Source organism: Chlamydotis macqueenii, chromosome 1, assembly GCF_036417535.1.
Source record: "Chlamydotis macqueenii isolate bChlMac1 chromosome 1, bChlMac1.mat, whole genome shotgun sequence".
Classification (NCBI taxonomy): domain Eukaryota; kingdom Metazoa; phylum Chordata; class Aves; order Otidiformes; family Otididae; genus Chlamydotis; species Chlamydotis macqueenii.
The window spans coordinates 191288355-191303546 of NC_141556.1; the positions used below are offsets into that span (position 1 = coordinate 191288355).

Genomic DNA, 15192 nt, shown 5'->3' on the forward strand with positions numbered 1-15192 from the left:
TGTTTGCAGTAAGTCTTCCCTAGAATTCGTTTTGTGATTTGAAAAGAAGCAGCTGCTGATGATACTTCATGTATTCGATATTGGTTTGTTTGTGCTTTAAAAGAAGAGTTAGAACAGTTATGGGACTTCTCTCTGCAGATCAAAAGACCTAAGCTTTAGCCTAGTCCTGGTCTTGTGTTAGAGGCAGCTTGCAGCCGTAGCAGCTTTAACAGCAACCTGGTCACTCAGAGAGTGAAGGGCAGATGGACATGAATGCTGGCAGTGTGGCTCCTCTGTAGTAATTGGCTACAGAAATTTTATTTTTAGTAGTATATGAACCTGATGGGCTGTGCAGACTTAAGTATACTGGAATGGAAATGGGCACAGATAGGAGATTATAAGTATCTGAGAAATAATCAAAAGGATAACAGAAACTTTTCCTAATACACAGAGACACTGAGTCCAAAAATAAGATGACTTGACATTTACATTGTGATTTCCATGTTCAAAGCACTTCTCCAAAATCCCACTAAATTCAGCTGTGAGCTAGATAAGACAAGTTTTCCTTTAGAAGTGGAAAAATAGATACAAGGGACCACATATGAGATTCGTCTCACTGACATCAGCCACTCCAAAAAGCTGTTCTAATGTGAACAAGTCGGGTCATCTGTCTGTGGTCAGTGGAAAAGGACAGGCAACTCCAAAGGCAGCGCATTCTATCCAAGGCTCAGGGTTTGGGTAACCCTCCCAAGGTACCTTGCTCCACAGTTTCTGTAGAGGCAGTCTGGACTGCTAGCTCTTTCTAACTCTCCATTAGAGAGCTAAAATTCAATGAGATGAATCCCCAGATCACTGTTCTCCTTTGGTGCAGCTCCCTGCAGCTAGCTGATAATGTCTGTACTGAAATGATTCTCACCTGAACCAACTCCAAATAAGCAGATTAGAATACAGCAAATTCTAGATCCTGTCGTTGGTACGGATGTTTTCCCTCTTGATAAATATTCTTTCAGTTTGTATAATCAGTCTCTAAGGACTTACAAGAGTGGGACTCTAAGCAGCTGTAAAGTTACATGCTGTACTCCTTCAGCAGGTCATTTAATCCAAATTTTATCTCCTTCCCACACAGATGAGAAAAATCTTTGTCACATTCAGGTCATATTCATCCTGGGTTTGTTGGTTTTTTTTTTAATTCCACTGCAGTCATGACTCCTGCAAAGGGAATCCAGTTTGTTCTCATTTTCACCATCATTTTTGGAAGAAAGCAAGCTCACAAGTTTCACTGAAGTTACTCAACTAGAATAAATCATATAACATCAAGGATGAATCTGGCACATAGGGATTTCCAACTGTCATTTATTACTGTAAATTGTTAGTCAATAGAAATGCTAAATCATAGAATCATAGAATGGTTAGGGTTGGAAGGGACCTTTAAAGGCCATCTAGTCCAGCCTTCCTGCAAGGACCGGGGACATCTCATCTCCAACCAGATCAGAGCCCCGTCCAACCTGGCCTTGAATATTTCCAAGGATGGGGTATCTACCACCTCTCTGGGCAACCTGTTCCAGTGTTTCACTGCTAGTGTAACAATCATTCAGCAGGTTAGAGGACTGAACCTCCTTTTCGCTCAGATACCCTCTCCACTATGCTTTGCTGTGCCATTCCTTTGAGTTCCTAATGGATGCTCATGTTGGCTTTAGCTGGATGGCAACTTGCATAGTACAAGTTTTTTGTCAGAATAGGTTGTTATGCTATATCTTAGAGCCAGAGGCCATCTACTTATAAAAGTTGTCAAGAAATCCATCTATTATACAGATTGTAAAGTGTCCATATATTAGGCATTAACATTATTTCACCATCTTTATGAAAAAGGAGGTGGCCCCAGTCACCAATTTCTGCCAGCAGTGTTACTCAGAGAGACTGTGTAAATACTCATATTTTTACGAGGCTTGTTCCTGTTAATTTTCAGGTCTGTGCCGAAGTTCATGAAGAGAATGAAAGTCCCTGACTACAAGGACAAGAACGTCTTTGGTGTGCCTCTGATAGTTCACGTCCAGAGAACAGGGCAGCCTCTTCCCCAGAGCATACAGCAAGCTCTACGGTACTTACGGAGCAACTGTTTAGATCAGGTAACAACTTTACTCCAGGGACTCAGTTGATTTTTTTCTGAAAAGCCACCCTGAGCAAGTAGTGGTGAACCTTTTTGTGCTTAGTACCAGAATTATTTGAAGATTGTTATATCTCATGTTGGGCCCCACCTCCTTTGGTGGTTTGATACCTGGTGCCAATACTAATGGTTTGCCATTTTGAGATTTCTTTCCAGTTAATCTGTTAAATTCTTGTAGCTATAACAGTCCTGCTGATTTGTATACAATAGTCTACCTCAAGGAATGACATGACATCTTCGTGCCTATTGAGTCAGAGCTCAAGACTCCCAGCTTCTACCCGTATCTGCACTGCTTATGCCTGACTGTTGCCACCGAGGGTTAACTGCATTCACCATTTCACAAGATAGGGTACAAAAGGTTTTATTTACTCAGCAAAGAAAGAAAAGTCCAAGAATAGAGAGCAAACTCAGCAAAATATTCAAAGTATTCTGTTGACAAAGTCAGATATATCCAGATAGAGTTAGGTCAGCAGGGGTTCAATGCCAAAGCCATTACAGTACGTTTCCTTTTATAGTGTTCTTAGCTGCAACAAGCCAGCTGGGAGACCCTCATGCTCAAAGTATTTCAGACTTTTTGATTCCCTTTAGCTACAGAGCAGGGACATACCAATCATATTTTTACTGTTCTTCCCCTAAGGATGAGGATATGTATCTTTATGAACACAGGACTGGGACAAACCTACTGGCTGATTGAGTCAGTCCTCTACTATTATTGACCTCATGTCATATGACCTCTTCCGTAACTGCTTTTAGATAGTTGTAATTTCAAAAACAGCAACCAGCATTTTACTCTGCAGACTTTGCTGCTTTCCTAGGTCTCAGCACACATAAAGGGTGGAAATGGTCAATTCTGAGTCTTTCCATTTTTTGGTCAGCATTCTGGTTGCTGTTCAGGTTATTTTGTGGAGTGACAGTCATCTTCCCCAAAATGGAACTCTGAAAATTAGATGCCTAGCTGTGAATCATAGCCCGTTTCCCTTTACAGCCAGTGGGGATACCAGGCCCTTCCTATCCTTTCTGTTGACTGTAAAAAGATCCTGTAGTGGTCAGACCTTGACATCTACCTCCTGGGTGTGAAAAGTGACATGAGATGAATTCTACCCACCATGTGTAGTACGCGAGTTGAGAGGTGGGAGGAATGGCCTGTTGGAAATTAAAGAGAAAAGAGAGGGGGGGTAAATGGAGGAGAAAGTAAAAGGGAGCGTAAAACCAAAGAGAAAGAAAAGCTCTTGAAAGATTTGAGGCAGTCAAAAGGAGTGTCCATGGGCAGTCTCAGACAAATATCCACTCTGAGAGGGAGAGTTTACTTGCTGGGATGCATCAGAGCTACGTGAAGGGCCACTTCAACTCAGCTTGACTTTCCACTCAGTGGAACTGGGAAAATATTGAATAGAAAATGAAGGAGGACAAGTACAGATCGGGACCACTTGAAATATCTTTCCACCAAAAACCTTTCTAGGCCAAAACCCTCCAGGCAATTCAGCTTGCCTGCTTTATGGTCACTCCCTTTGTTCCCATTTAATTCAAAGTCTCCTAATGCCCGGACAGAGGTCTCAGCAGCCTCCAGTCTCCCCCAGCATCTGGCTTATGTGTCTGTTCCATGCACTGCAGAAGGCGATCTAGAGCCCCTAACAGGCATCAGAGCTTCTACTGCATGCACTTGGTAAAATGGAGGTTGCTCTAAATCATTGCAAAGTCTGGCTCCCGGCACTGAAATGTCTAAGATGGTACGATGAGCCTCACCATTTTTTGTAGGATGTATTATTCTGTTTCAACTTGTGAAATAGAAACTGCTTCGCCTTTGTCAGCTGCATCTGTATTTCTGTCATGCATCATATGGCTACTTGCCGGGCAGATGATCCACGGCATGAGGATAATAAAGAGATTGAGCCAGACCAACCTCTGATAAATCACTGGATTTATAGTTCCATTTTATATACAGAATGAGTCTGTAATATTGTAGAACAGAGCCTAAACCATCTTCTTCTATCAAGTAAAGAACTGTCCTCTTTCAACTAATTTTGATTTTTTTTTCCAAGAAAAGGGGAAATAGGAGTTTGGATAAGTATCATTAAACAAAAACAGAGATTGAGAGTAGCAGAATGATGTGCAGCAGGAGATTGCACAGGTGAGATTTGATGTCTGACCTCTTGAATCAGACTTTGCTGGAAGTTTTTAAAAGTTCTTTATACCAGCAAGGACACTTTCCATCAAAAGCAGAGAACTGAGCCTCTGCTCTCACATTTATCCAGCACATGCCAAAATTGTATTTTTTGATAGAATTACCATGTGTCCTTCTGCATCTTCAGCACACATTTTTAAGAGGAAAAGGGATTTAAAAGGAAGAAGAGAAAGGGAAAGGGAAAATTAAATGAAAAGAGCCAGATGCTCTTTCTTGTATTCCTTTGTCAGAACTAAGAGTAGAGCTTCACCTGTGAACAGAAATACAGTGCACTGGGATGTACACAGGGCACACTCCAGTTCTCTACTTCCTACACATAGATTTAGCTCATGAGCGACACTAAATTAATCGATAAGAAGATACAGCGGAAGTGCCACTCACAGCCAGTCTGGTGTAGCAGTTCATCTCCATATAAATAAATACGTTCCCTCACATAGCTGCGTAGTATGTAATTAGTGTCACTAATGTGCAAGTTAACAAAAGTCCTAAATACCATGTTCCTGAGCATGGGAGGTGTTCATTTTACAAGGCATGTAGTGATAGGGCAAGGGGTAATGGCTATAAACTGAAGGAGGGTAGATTTAGATAAGACATAAGGAAGAAATTCTTCACTATGAGGGTGATGAGGCACTGGAACAGGTTGCCTAGAGAAGCTGTGGATGCTCCATCCCTGGAAGTGTTCAAGGCCAGATTGGAAGGGGCTTTGAGCGACCTGGTCTAGTGGTAGGTGTCTCTGCCCATGGCAGGGGGGTTGGAACTAGATGACCTTTAAGGTCCCTTCCAACCCAAACCATTCTATGACTCTCTGATTGTAGGGAGAGGAGGGACCTACATGAACTCTGTGCTGGCAGAAGTAAGGGGAAGAAGGCAAAAGGCATTATTTCCTTGCCTTTACACATTTTTGTCAGTAGACTAGGCCACACAGAAGGCTGAACTGACCGCCAGTGAGACAGCGGCCACAGAGGAACAGAAGTCTATAACTCCAAACCTGATATGTGCCTTTTTCGTAGGTCTTTCTCAATATTTCACCTTTTCCCCTGTGAAACTGAAGGAAAACAGTGCTAACACTTCCCAAATGAAACACTGTAAACTCACTTGGGAATAAATAATGTGGTTAAGCCTCAGGAATTCACCCCAGGGGAATTCCACTGGTGAGGATGGTAAAAGGGCAGCACTGCCGTGAAGGCACTTGTAGGCATCACTTGAAGAATTACTGCTTCCTTTAGAATAGAGAGCAAACAGGATAAAAATGTATCTTACTGACACTGCACAAGTAATCCCTCTGCGGCCTCTGCTTTCCAATGGGGGTTTTCAGTGGGATTTGAGGGAACTGTTGGAAGCAGAGAGCAGGAAGGGAAAAAAAATAGATTTGGTCTTGATTTTAAAGCTCTACCAGGATGTACTAATCTTCTGCCACAGCATTTATTACTTAGCTGAGCATAAAATTTTCTTGTTAATCTTCAAAATATATACCCAAATAAACATGAGGAACCAGATTTTCAGCTGGAGTAAATCAACAGACAGTCACCAAAGCCAAGCAAGCCACGCTGATTTATATCAGCTGAGCATCTTGCTTAAACTCTTCAGGCAGCAAGGAAACCACATGCCCTCTGAACTCTCCTTCGAGGATGGAATACAGAGCAGCAGCATTATTAACTCTTACAGTCCTGCTATGAAAGCGTATTCTTGCCTCTGAGACTGTGGGCAGGTCATGACCGTCACATTTGCTCATGTTTCTCTTGTTCTTGCCTGGAGTAAAATAAGCAACTCAGGCTTTGGTCATTATCAAAGTCCCCTGTAATAGATTTCACACCTATATATATATATATATATTCCTTAAGTAACTTTTTTTTAAACGCAATTTAACATGGTACTTTTTTAGGTGGGTCTGTTTCGAAAATCTGGAGTGAAATCCCGAATCCAGGCCCTACGTCAGATGAATGAGAGCTCCCCAGAAAATGTCAACTATGAAGACCAGTCGGCATATGATGTGGCAGATATGGTAAAGCAATTTTTCAGGGACTTGCCGGAGCCTCTCCTCACAAGTAAGCTCGGAGAGACTTTTCTACACATCTACCAATGTAAGTTCCAATATTTTTATAATTATAAACAAATATACAATATTATATATTTTATAATAATAGATTGTAAATAGTTTTAGTACATTAAGACTGGGTGGGATTCTTTCTACTCACCTTGAAGATGTATAAAAGAATATCTCTGCCTTCAAAGTCTTTCACGGAGAGATTTTTAGAACTGCCTAAAGGTTTCAATGTCAAAATACCAGCAATTTAATGGAAAGACAGTGTTCAAATCTTGCGAAGCTTTGAAAATATCAGCCTTACCGTCAGAAAAAAAGCCAGAAGGACAGGCTGTCATGGACATAAAAAGCATGAAGACTCATGTTTTTGTCAGATTTCTTTAAACTGTGCGCCCAGTTCATGCAGACATTCCAATACAAGTGAGCCTTCTCGCCATGGAGAAGTGGTACTTGACGATGAGAACATGAGCCTGCGCAGTCCCTTTCCTTGCTGTGACTTTTGATTATTTGCCTATTCATTATAGTCAATAAAATGTACATGCAAGCAACAAGCTGCTTTCATTTACATCCTCAACTTCTATGGAAAAAAAAAAACCAGAGGATTTCTTCTTTTCATTTCAGTATAAGCAGTCTTCAGCAAAATCTGAGACTCAAAGGCATCAGAATGATGAAAATCCCTGTAAATCAGGAAGTGACTGTGTGTCTCTTCTCCAGACTGAGAGAGAAATAAACAATGAGGAAAACACTGAAAGGCCAGAGGAATTAGAGTTTTTTCCTGACAACGTCCATTGTTAAGGCCAGTCAGCCAGTGCTCTGGCAAATCGGAAAAGTGTACCCAGCCAGCCTAAGCCAAATAATTGGAAGCACTAAGGAGAAGTGTGTCTAGTCTTTTCACTTGCAGACATTTCAGCTGCCAAAACAACAGAAAGCCATTTTTAAACACAGTATAATCCCAGTGCTAAAGAATCTAAGTTAGTTTTGTGCCTCCCTTTACTGTAAAATCTGTCTGTGGCACATAGTCACTAATGTCTTTAACATCACAGTGTCTGTAGCTGGTAGAGAAATGCTGTGATCCTGCACATGAGAGACAGCATCGCAAATAAATTTAGTGGATTTGGTCATACGTGATATCTTGAGACACAAGTGAACTGAAACAATTGGTGCCTAGCCCTGGACCATCATTTCCCCCTCTTCTTTCCTGCTCACAAGTTGCAGGTCTTGTCTGCCTACACACATATCAGTGAGTTTGTTCAGAAAAGCCACAGAAATTCTTGGTGTTAATAAAATGGCAATCACAATTGTTTCCATAGTGAAGTGGCCAAGGAGAAGATTATCCACTAGAAGGACATATTGTACATATCCTTGGAAACAAATCACCTTTAAACTATCGCTTGATAAGAACTGGGAATGTCCTGTCTTGCCATAGGAGAGGCTGCAAGTAAACTACTGCCTTGCCAAAGGAAGAGAGACATGGCAGCTTTCAGTGTTATCAACGTTATTAGGTCTGTAGCCAGAAGGAATCCCCATCTCCAAGTTGGAAGCCTGGCATAAGGATTCATAACAGCCAAAAGGCTGAACAGTGTAATATTCCTATCATCCAACAAAAAAATTGCTGTATAAAGGGGCACAGGCTGACTCTGTAAACCTGCGTGGTACTGCAGTGGGAAGTCTGAAGAACTCTTCTTTTCAGTGATCAGAGGGGAACGAAAATGCTAGGAAAGATTTTCTTGAATTGCACCATACTTTAAAGGATTTCAGAAAGGCTTGAGGATGGGTCTGTTTAAACCAAGGTGGGATCAGGACAAGATGGGCTCTGTAGACACTGGAGAGCAATGTTTGGATTAAGAATGAGTAGCAATGTGTTTTTTCCCATGTGACCAACAACAAATGTATTTTTCTGTTTTAGACGGTACTGACAAAACTCCTTTCACAGAAAGAAAAATGTTGCAAATTGCTGGGATACCAATTGTATTTCATAATGTCTGCAATTAAATAAATCTGTATGTGGGAGGTTTTTTTTCCCCTTCATCCTGTTTAACAAATTATTAATGTGACGTTAGGAAGGATTTTTCCTCTCTTAGTGTATTGGCCAGGGATTTCTGATTTTGTAGGACTCACTGAAGATCTCTTTCATATATCCAGGACCTTTTTCAGATTTCCAGAATGGCTTGATTTGCTGTAACACAGAGGACTGGGGATGAGATGATTAGTGTAGTAGTCTATACAGCATAGCATTGATGAAACTTTCTCCATTTCCCTAAAACTCTCAGTTACCTAATGTTTACCTATGACTTGAAGGGTTGATCGGTCGTCTTCTCTATGCATCAGACCCACCAGTACAGGTGAGGGAGTCCCAGGAGGCTATGTGGGAAGAAAAGACACGTTGCATGGATTTAGCAAAGGCTCCTCTGACTTCTCAGAAAGACCTGGCCTTGCCACTTCTAGAAAAATGGAAGCATTGGGCTGTGTTCAGTTTGTTGTTCATGTCTGAAAGCTTTTAAAATAAAATGCTTGTACAAGGCTAGCAGGCAGACCTTAAAAGCTGGCTCTTCCATGTACTGTAAATCTACTTTTGTTCTTCTTCCATTTGATTATATAGAGCGTATGTAATACCCAGAGGAGGGCTCCAAGTCCAAACTGAGAAAACTTATGGTAGTTTTAGAAATTAATCTATCTGAGATGCTCTTTAAGTGTGTCCATTACTGCTTTCATTAAACTTTTTATGGTTTGGGGCACAAGTGTAAGTATTTTCCTGAAGCTTCCCTAAGACTTTTGAACTGTCTTCCCAGGGGACAAAAGAAACCTGAAAAATACTGCTTAAAGATATGAGTACTACTCTCCCTTCATGAACTTTAAATGAAGTTCAGTCTCTTTCTTGGGGAATAGTCTTTCAAATGAACAGAGAAATGTCATATACTGGCCAGGCAAGCTGTGCTTGGTGGAGGAGCAAATACCACAGCCCTCCAACAACCAGCTGGTCTTTGTCTCATCATCTGCCTCTTCAGAAAGCCATTCCCAGAGTGGGAGTGCCTGTGCTAAATCTGATCTTGTTACTGGCTCCTTATCTGATCTTACAGCTGACCCCCCCTGAACGTCCCTTGCTTTTCCTCAGATGTCCCCAAGGAGCAGCGGCTGCAGGCGGTACAGGCAGCCATCATGCTGATGTCGGATGAGAACCGGGAGGTTTTGCAGACTCTGCTGTGCTTCCTGAGTGATGTCACCTCCGTGGAGGAGAATCAGATGACTCCTATGAACATCGCTGTTTGTCTGGCCCCCTCCCTCTTCCATCTCAATCTAGTGAAGAAAGAAAGCTCACCAAGGTAAGTTTCTTCTCAACACTCTTAGTAGTCATATCCTTAATACAAAATGATGTTTTCAGTGTTTCTAAAGGCATGCAGGGTACAATTTTACAAATTTTATGTTAGATGGGGCATAGCTTCAGTGAGAGGAGAAAGCCCATGCTGCAGAGACAGAAGCACACTTGCACATGCACAGAAGGCGTTTTTGCAAGCCCAGCAGGCATTTCTGGCTGGCTGTTGTGAATATGCAGTGCCTGCTTCCCATGCAAAATTTCAGTGAGGCACTATGAGTTTTGCATAAGTAATGTTGGCTTCTTTGAAGGGAAAGGGCCTGATTTCGCTCTGGTGGAAGGCAAAGATTGACCGTGTTCTAAAAGATTTTAATATGTAGATTTTCGGTGAGTGGTACAAGGTGCAGATCCTTGAGAAAGCCAGTGGATGTTTGCAGAAATGAAGTGCAGTGCTTATTAAAGGAACATCAGGCACAAGAAGGAGAAGTGTGGGACTGCAGATCAGGATCCTGATCCCACTTGCATGCCTGAGTGTATTTGTGTTTTGTCACTCTGTATTTCCCGGTTGCATTCTGCCACCTGGGAAACAGAGTTTATTTCAGGCCCCATTAAGATGGCATGTAACATGGTGAGTATAGACTAAACAGGGTGTAGACTCAGCTAAACATCAGTGGTCCCCACTTGATGTCCCTTCTGACTTTTTTTTTTCCCCATCTGGTTGAGAATACACTGAGATTCATGGTCATATACATGTATAACCAGTGTCTGAGCAATCGCTTTAAGCAGTAAGAACACAAAACATCATGTCTGTTAGAAGTCCATTCAAAAATGTACAACACCTAATGCAGACGTACATCATCTTTCCTGCTTTTACCTTTGCCTCAACAATATTTTAGGTAAACATTTTTCCTTTATAAAAGCCCAATGGTCTGAGCAATCTTTGTGATAAATAAGAAGTACAGTCTTTTCTCTCTGGTGTTCTGAACATCCTGCTGCTCTTTGCTTTCATATTAAAAAGATTCAGCTCTTTTTACCTGAGACACTGAATTCAATTACAGAGTAATACAGAAAAAATATGCAACAGGGAAGCCAGATCAGAAGGACCTCAGTGAAAACCTGGCAGCTACTCAGGGACTTGCTCACATGATAATGGAATGCAACAAACTTTTTGAGGTGAGTGAGAGACTCAAACAGCATTATTCATGGCCACATAATGCAGCATCCTTTGAAGTATTTATGTTTATGCTTACATTTTCTGTCTTGTATTAGCTCAGAGATTGATGGTGCCTCACTTATTTGTAAACTTGCTCCATCTAAAATTTATTTATCTAATTTCTTTGACTGGTCCCTTCTAGCACTCAAAGACGCAACTATTAAAAATGCAGGGTAATTACTCTGTGGCAGTTTGCAACCCACATTACTGGATTAGGATATTTTAGTCTAATTAAAATAAAAATCTACTGGTTTAACATTTCATATTATTATAATGCTTTTAGCACCTGAATTAAAACTTATTCATCTCAAAAAGAAGAGCCGATACACGTAATTTCTGTGTCATGCAGTAAAATTAAAATTACATAGGGAGATGCAGTCTCCCTGCAGGTGGGGGAGAGATACTGCTCATGTCTCCCTTCCCCAGAAGCAAAAGGCAACATTTCTAGGGGCGAGAGGAGTAACACAAGTGTGTTCACATACAGTGGATCAGTCTAACATGGTTCTGCCTGAGTAGTGCTATTCTGAGCCATGGACTGTTTTGTTATACTATGATTTCTCATCTTGCATAAGAAGCAAAGACAGAAATAGGTATCCATGTTACAGATCCTAGGCTCATTGCAATTGGATGCTGAGTGGTCCATCAGCCTAGAAACACATTGCCTTAAGGAAAAGTTATCAGCAGGAGATTTTTCCCTCTCTTCTGTGATGTAGGTCCCACACGAGATGGTCGCCCAGTCCCGAAACTCATATGTCGACGCAGAAGTGCATTCTCCCACCCTGGACGAGCTCGGGAAACAGGTGGATGAGGAAGGAGGGAACTATCAGATGTACCTGGAAGGTCTCATGCAGAATCTCCAGAAAGAAGCAAAAGAGAAATTCAAAGGATGGGTCACATGTTCCAGTATAGAGAACACAGAACTCGCCTACAAAAAGGTAATTTGGGGAGACATGGAAGAAGCAGTAAAGAAACCAAAGCAAAATACAGCCTAGCTGTAGGACACCCGGACGTTACATGACTAAATACATACCCTTCTGTCTGGTGAGGCACATGATTTTTTTAAAAAGGCTACTAAAAGCAGTTAAAAATGTAATATAATGGTGATTCAAGTATGAGATTCCAGGAAAAGGCACACAAAGCAAGCTAAGGTCTCCAAAAAGTAAGTGATACAGCAAACAACACAACCAGAGAGTAAACTGGGACTTTAAACAACAGATAACATTACCTAGGTGAGCTCTTTGGCTGGAGGCCAGGCAAAATTTCTGACCATCTCCTGTTTTTTGCCAGCAGTTTGGATAACACTGCCAAAACATAGGTATTAAAAAACCTCTTCAGGCTGCCCACTGCTTTGCTTAGCCAGGCTAGCCATATGGTCAGTTTTATCCCTGATCCTCTTGTCCTTGTTTCCAGTGGATTTTTAATATCTGCAGCCTTTATCAGAATTTCCAAAGTTGTTCTGGGCTCCATCATTTCTCCATGACCACTGCAGCCAGGAGGAGGGTGCTGCAGGGTCCCTGCAGACAGCAGGAGTTCAGGGCTGCTGGAAACGCAACGGCAAAACAGAGGTCTGCAAACCAGCAGCAGCTAGCAAGAGGAGGGGATGGATTAGGGGTGGGTGACACTAGTTAGGTAGGGGAAGGGCACTGGGAGAAGTATGGAATATAAATGGTGAGGGAGCAGGGAGTCTGAGGGGCCAGAGACAGCACTCCCCCTATTAGGGCAAAGAAATCACAGTTACTCATTTGTAGCCAGCTTCTGTGAGTGACCTCTCCAGGGAGGGACTGCAGGAGGTTGGGGAGGGAGTAACATGGCTCAGATGGGAGTAGCATGTGGGAGAAGGGTGGGAGTGAATAGTGGCATGCACAGGTCTGGAGTCAGGGGCATGTGGGGATTGGGAGCTGCTGAGGTTCTAGGACAAGAGGACTGGGAAAGCTGAGAGCTCTGGGGAGAAGAAATTATAACAAAATAATTTAAGGTGAGAGGTGGGTCTCTGGGGACACAATCCTGGGTCTGTGGGAGGTGCTGGAGGTTTCTGGAGCACTAGCATTGGTATGTGAGGATGCCAGGGTGGGGAGGTGTTAGAAAAGCTGGGCTTGCATGATCCAGTGCTTGCAGTTAACTTGTTTGCTGCCTGAAATATGACAGCTCTAAAACCATGCAGAAAAGCTGTACGTGTGGAATTTCGGATATTAATCTTGTGTGTAGCCCAGTACTTTTTGCTCTCCTTATTGCACACTGTGGAGGTGTAACACGTAACCAGAGCCATGAGCTAGGAAGAGTCAGCAAGCAGTTTGTGTGTTCCTTCTTTGAAAGGCATTTTCCCAGTACTTCCCTTACGGCTATTTTGTTTCCCTTACAGCAAACATCTGTGTGTCTGACACATAAGTGAATCAGCATGTGTTCTGCTCTTGCACCAATTAACCAGGAGAGTTAGTTGACGCTCAGTCCCAGCCAGAGCATCAGATTGCCCAAGGTGGTAGCTTTATTTCAGCCCAGGGTTTCAGTCTCTCCTTTCATCTGTTTTCACTTCTACACACACATATTCTTCATTACACTTAGGATGCTTGGGGTTGAAACAGTGTCTGTCACACCAGAAATAATACAGCAGCTCCACTGGTGCTATGGGAACTGGTCCAGATATACACTGATGTGAGAGCAGAAGTAATGTATCACTTCAGTTTTCCATCCAGCACTAGTATGCATATGTTTTCACATACAGTAGAGCAGCAGCAATAGCAATAATAGTAATGATTAGCAAGGAAATATGCATGTTCTTAAGCTAGTCAGATACCCATATCAAGATTTTGTCCTCAGTTATCCACTGCTGAACACAAGCATATAGATCACGCGGCTTTATGTTCTTTGTTGCTTTACTCCAGGTTGGGGATGGGAACCCCCTACGGCTTTGGAAAGCCTCGGTGGAAGTTGAAGCCCCTCCATCAGTTGTCCTGAACCGAGTGCTGAGAGAACGGCACCTCTGGGATGAGGACTTCTTGCAGTGGAAGGTGGTTGAGAGCCTGGACAAGCAGACAGAAGTCTACCAGTATGTTTTGAACAGCATGGCTCCTCATCCCGTCCGAGACTTTGTCATTCTAAGGTAAGCTAAGGGCAGGTCTCCACTACCTTTTCTTCCTGCAATGTGTATGAGGAAGATCTGGTCTTATGTCAGCCTCCGCATCTGTATGTGCGGAGCAGCACAATTGTGCTTCGAAAACTGTTATTGGGCAGCAGAGTTGGTTTCTCAAACTGAGTTAAAACTGTGCACCTAGAGCATGCTGACCTTTTCTCTGATGTAATTTGAGCAGCACATACTCCTGAGGCCATAAATATCATTTATTCCCTAGAACAGATGTCTGATAATAGCTGCTGTTCTCTCTTAGCTTTGTTTGTTGTCAAAACAGTGCAAATAGAACCCAATTGTTTTTTACACTGCTTTTGCTGTTCTCTGGGGAACGTTTGATGTTTAAGAGCCAAATGTTTAGTAGAGAAGATAGTGATGCTTTTAAGCTAAGGTTGTTATACTGTGTCTATATAAGCTGTTAGTTTAAATTTGCAGTTGGAGTCTTGTAGAGGAAGAAATACTAATCCATAAAAATTCTAGTGCGGACATGAACAGAAGGAGGCAGTACATATGTATTCTGACTGTATTCCAGGGGATGACATCTCTCAAATAAATGTATAGCTGTGTATCAATGTTCCAAATTCAATCCCAGTTCTGCCATGGTCTATCTGCCTGTACAGGTCAGACAAAAAAAAAAATTCCTCTTATGTACCTTCTGCTTTTGAAATTCTGGCCCTTTGCTTGCTAGGAGCTATTGTGGAGCTGCTGACATATTTCACTTACAGGGTCAGTCCTATAGTTATTTATTTCAGGATGATTTTGTGCATTCTCGTTCTTGGTCTCTGCTACTTTCTTTGATTTAAATGATGTGCCAGAGAAATACTAAGCAGTTTTGACAAAGAGAATAGTCCAGTGAGTCAGAATTCTATTAGAGGGAACAAAGATTGAAGGAAAAAGATGAGCCCTATAAAAACTAATTATAATACTACAACCCTTTTATGACCTTCAGCATTCTCTTAGAGAATGGTAACATGCAGATATTGTCAGTATAAGGGAAGAATTATTGGAACTCTTAGGGGAAGATTTAAAAAATATTTTCTGTAAGTTCTTTATAATATGAAAACATCAGTCCTCCCATTACACTATTTCCTTTGCTTTCCCACAATATACTGGGCTGAAAGAATAATTCTGTAATTAAATTAATTATTTAATTTGTTAATTATTTTATAATTAATTTTCCTA

General features: G+C 41.8%; 1 protein-coding gene across 9 annotated transcripts in view; it reads left to right on the top strand.

The window, feature by feature from the left end:
• The window catches only part of STARD13 (StAR related lipid transfer domain containing 13), a 302655-nt gene that overhangs the window by 280637 nt on the left and 6826 nt on the right, over nt 1-15192 (top strand). For all 9 annotated transcript variants that reach the window (XM_086771983.1, XM_086771980.1, XM_086771987.1 and 6 more), the window contains 6 exons: nt 1946-2105; nt 6208-6406; nt 9479-9686; nt 10735-10849; nt 11603-11824; nt 13769-13986. In XM_086771983.1, coding sequence (XP_086628109.1) covers nt 1946-2105; nt 6208-6406; nt 9479-9686; nt 10735-10849; nt 11603-11824; nt 13769-13986 — 1122 coding nt within the window. The remainder of the gene's footprint in view (nt 1-1945; nt 2106-6207; nt 6407-9478; nt 9687-10734; nt 10850-11602; nt 11825-13768; nt 13987-15192) is intronic.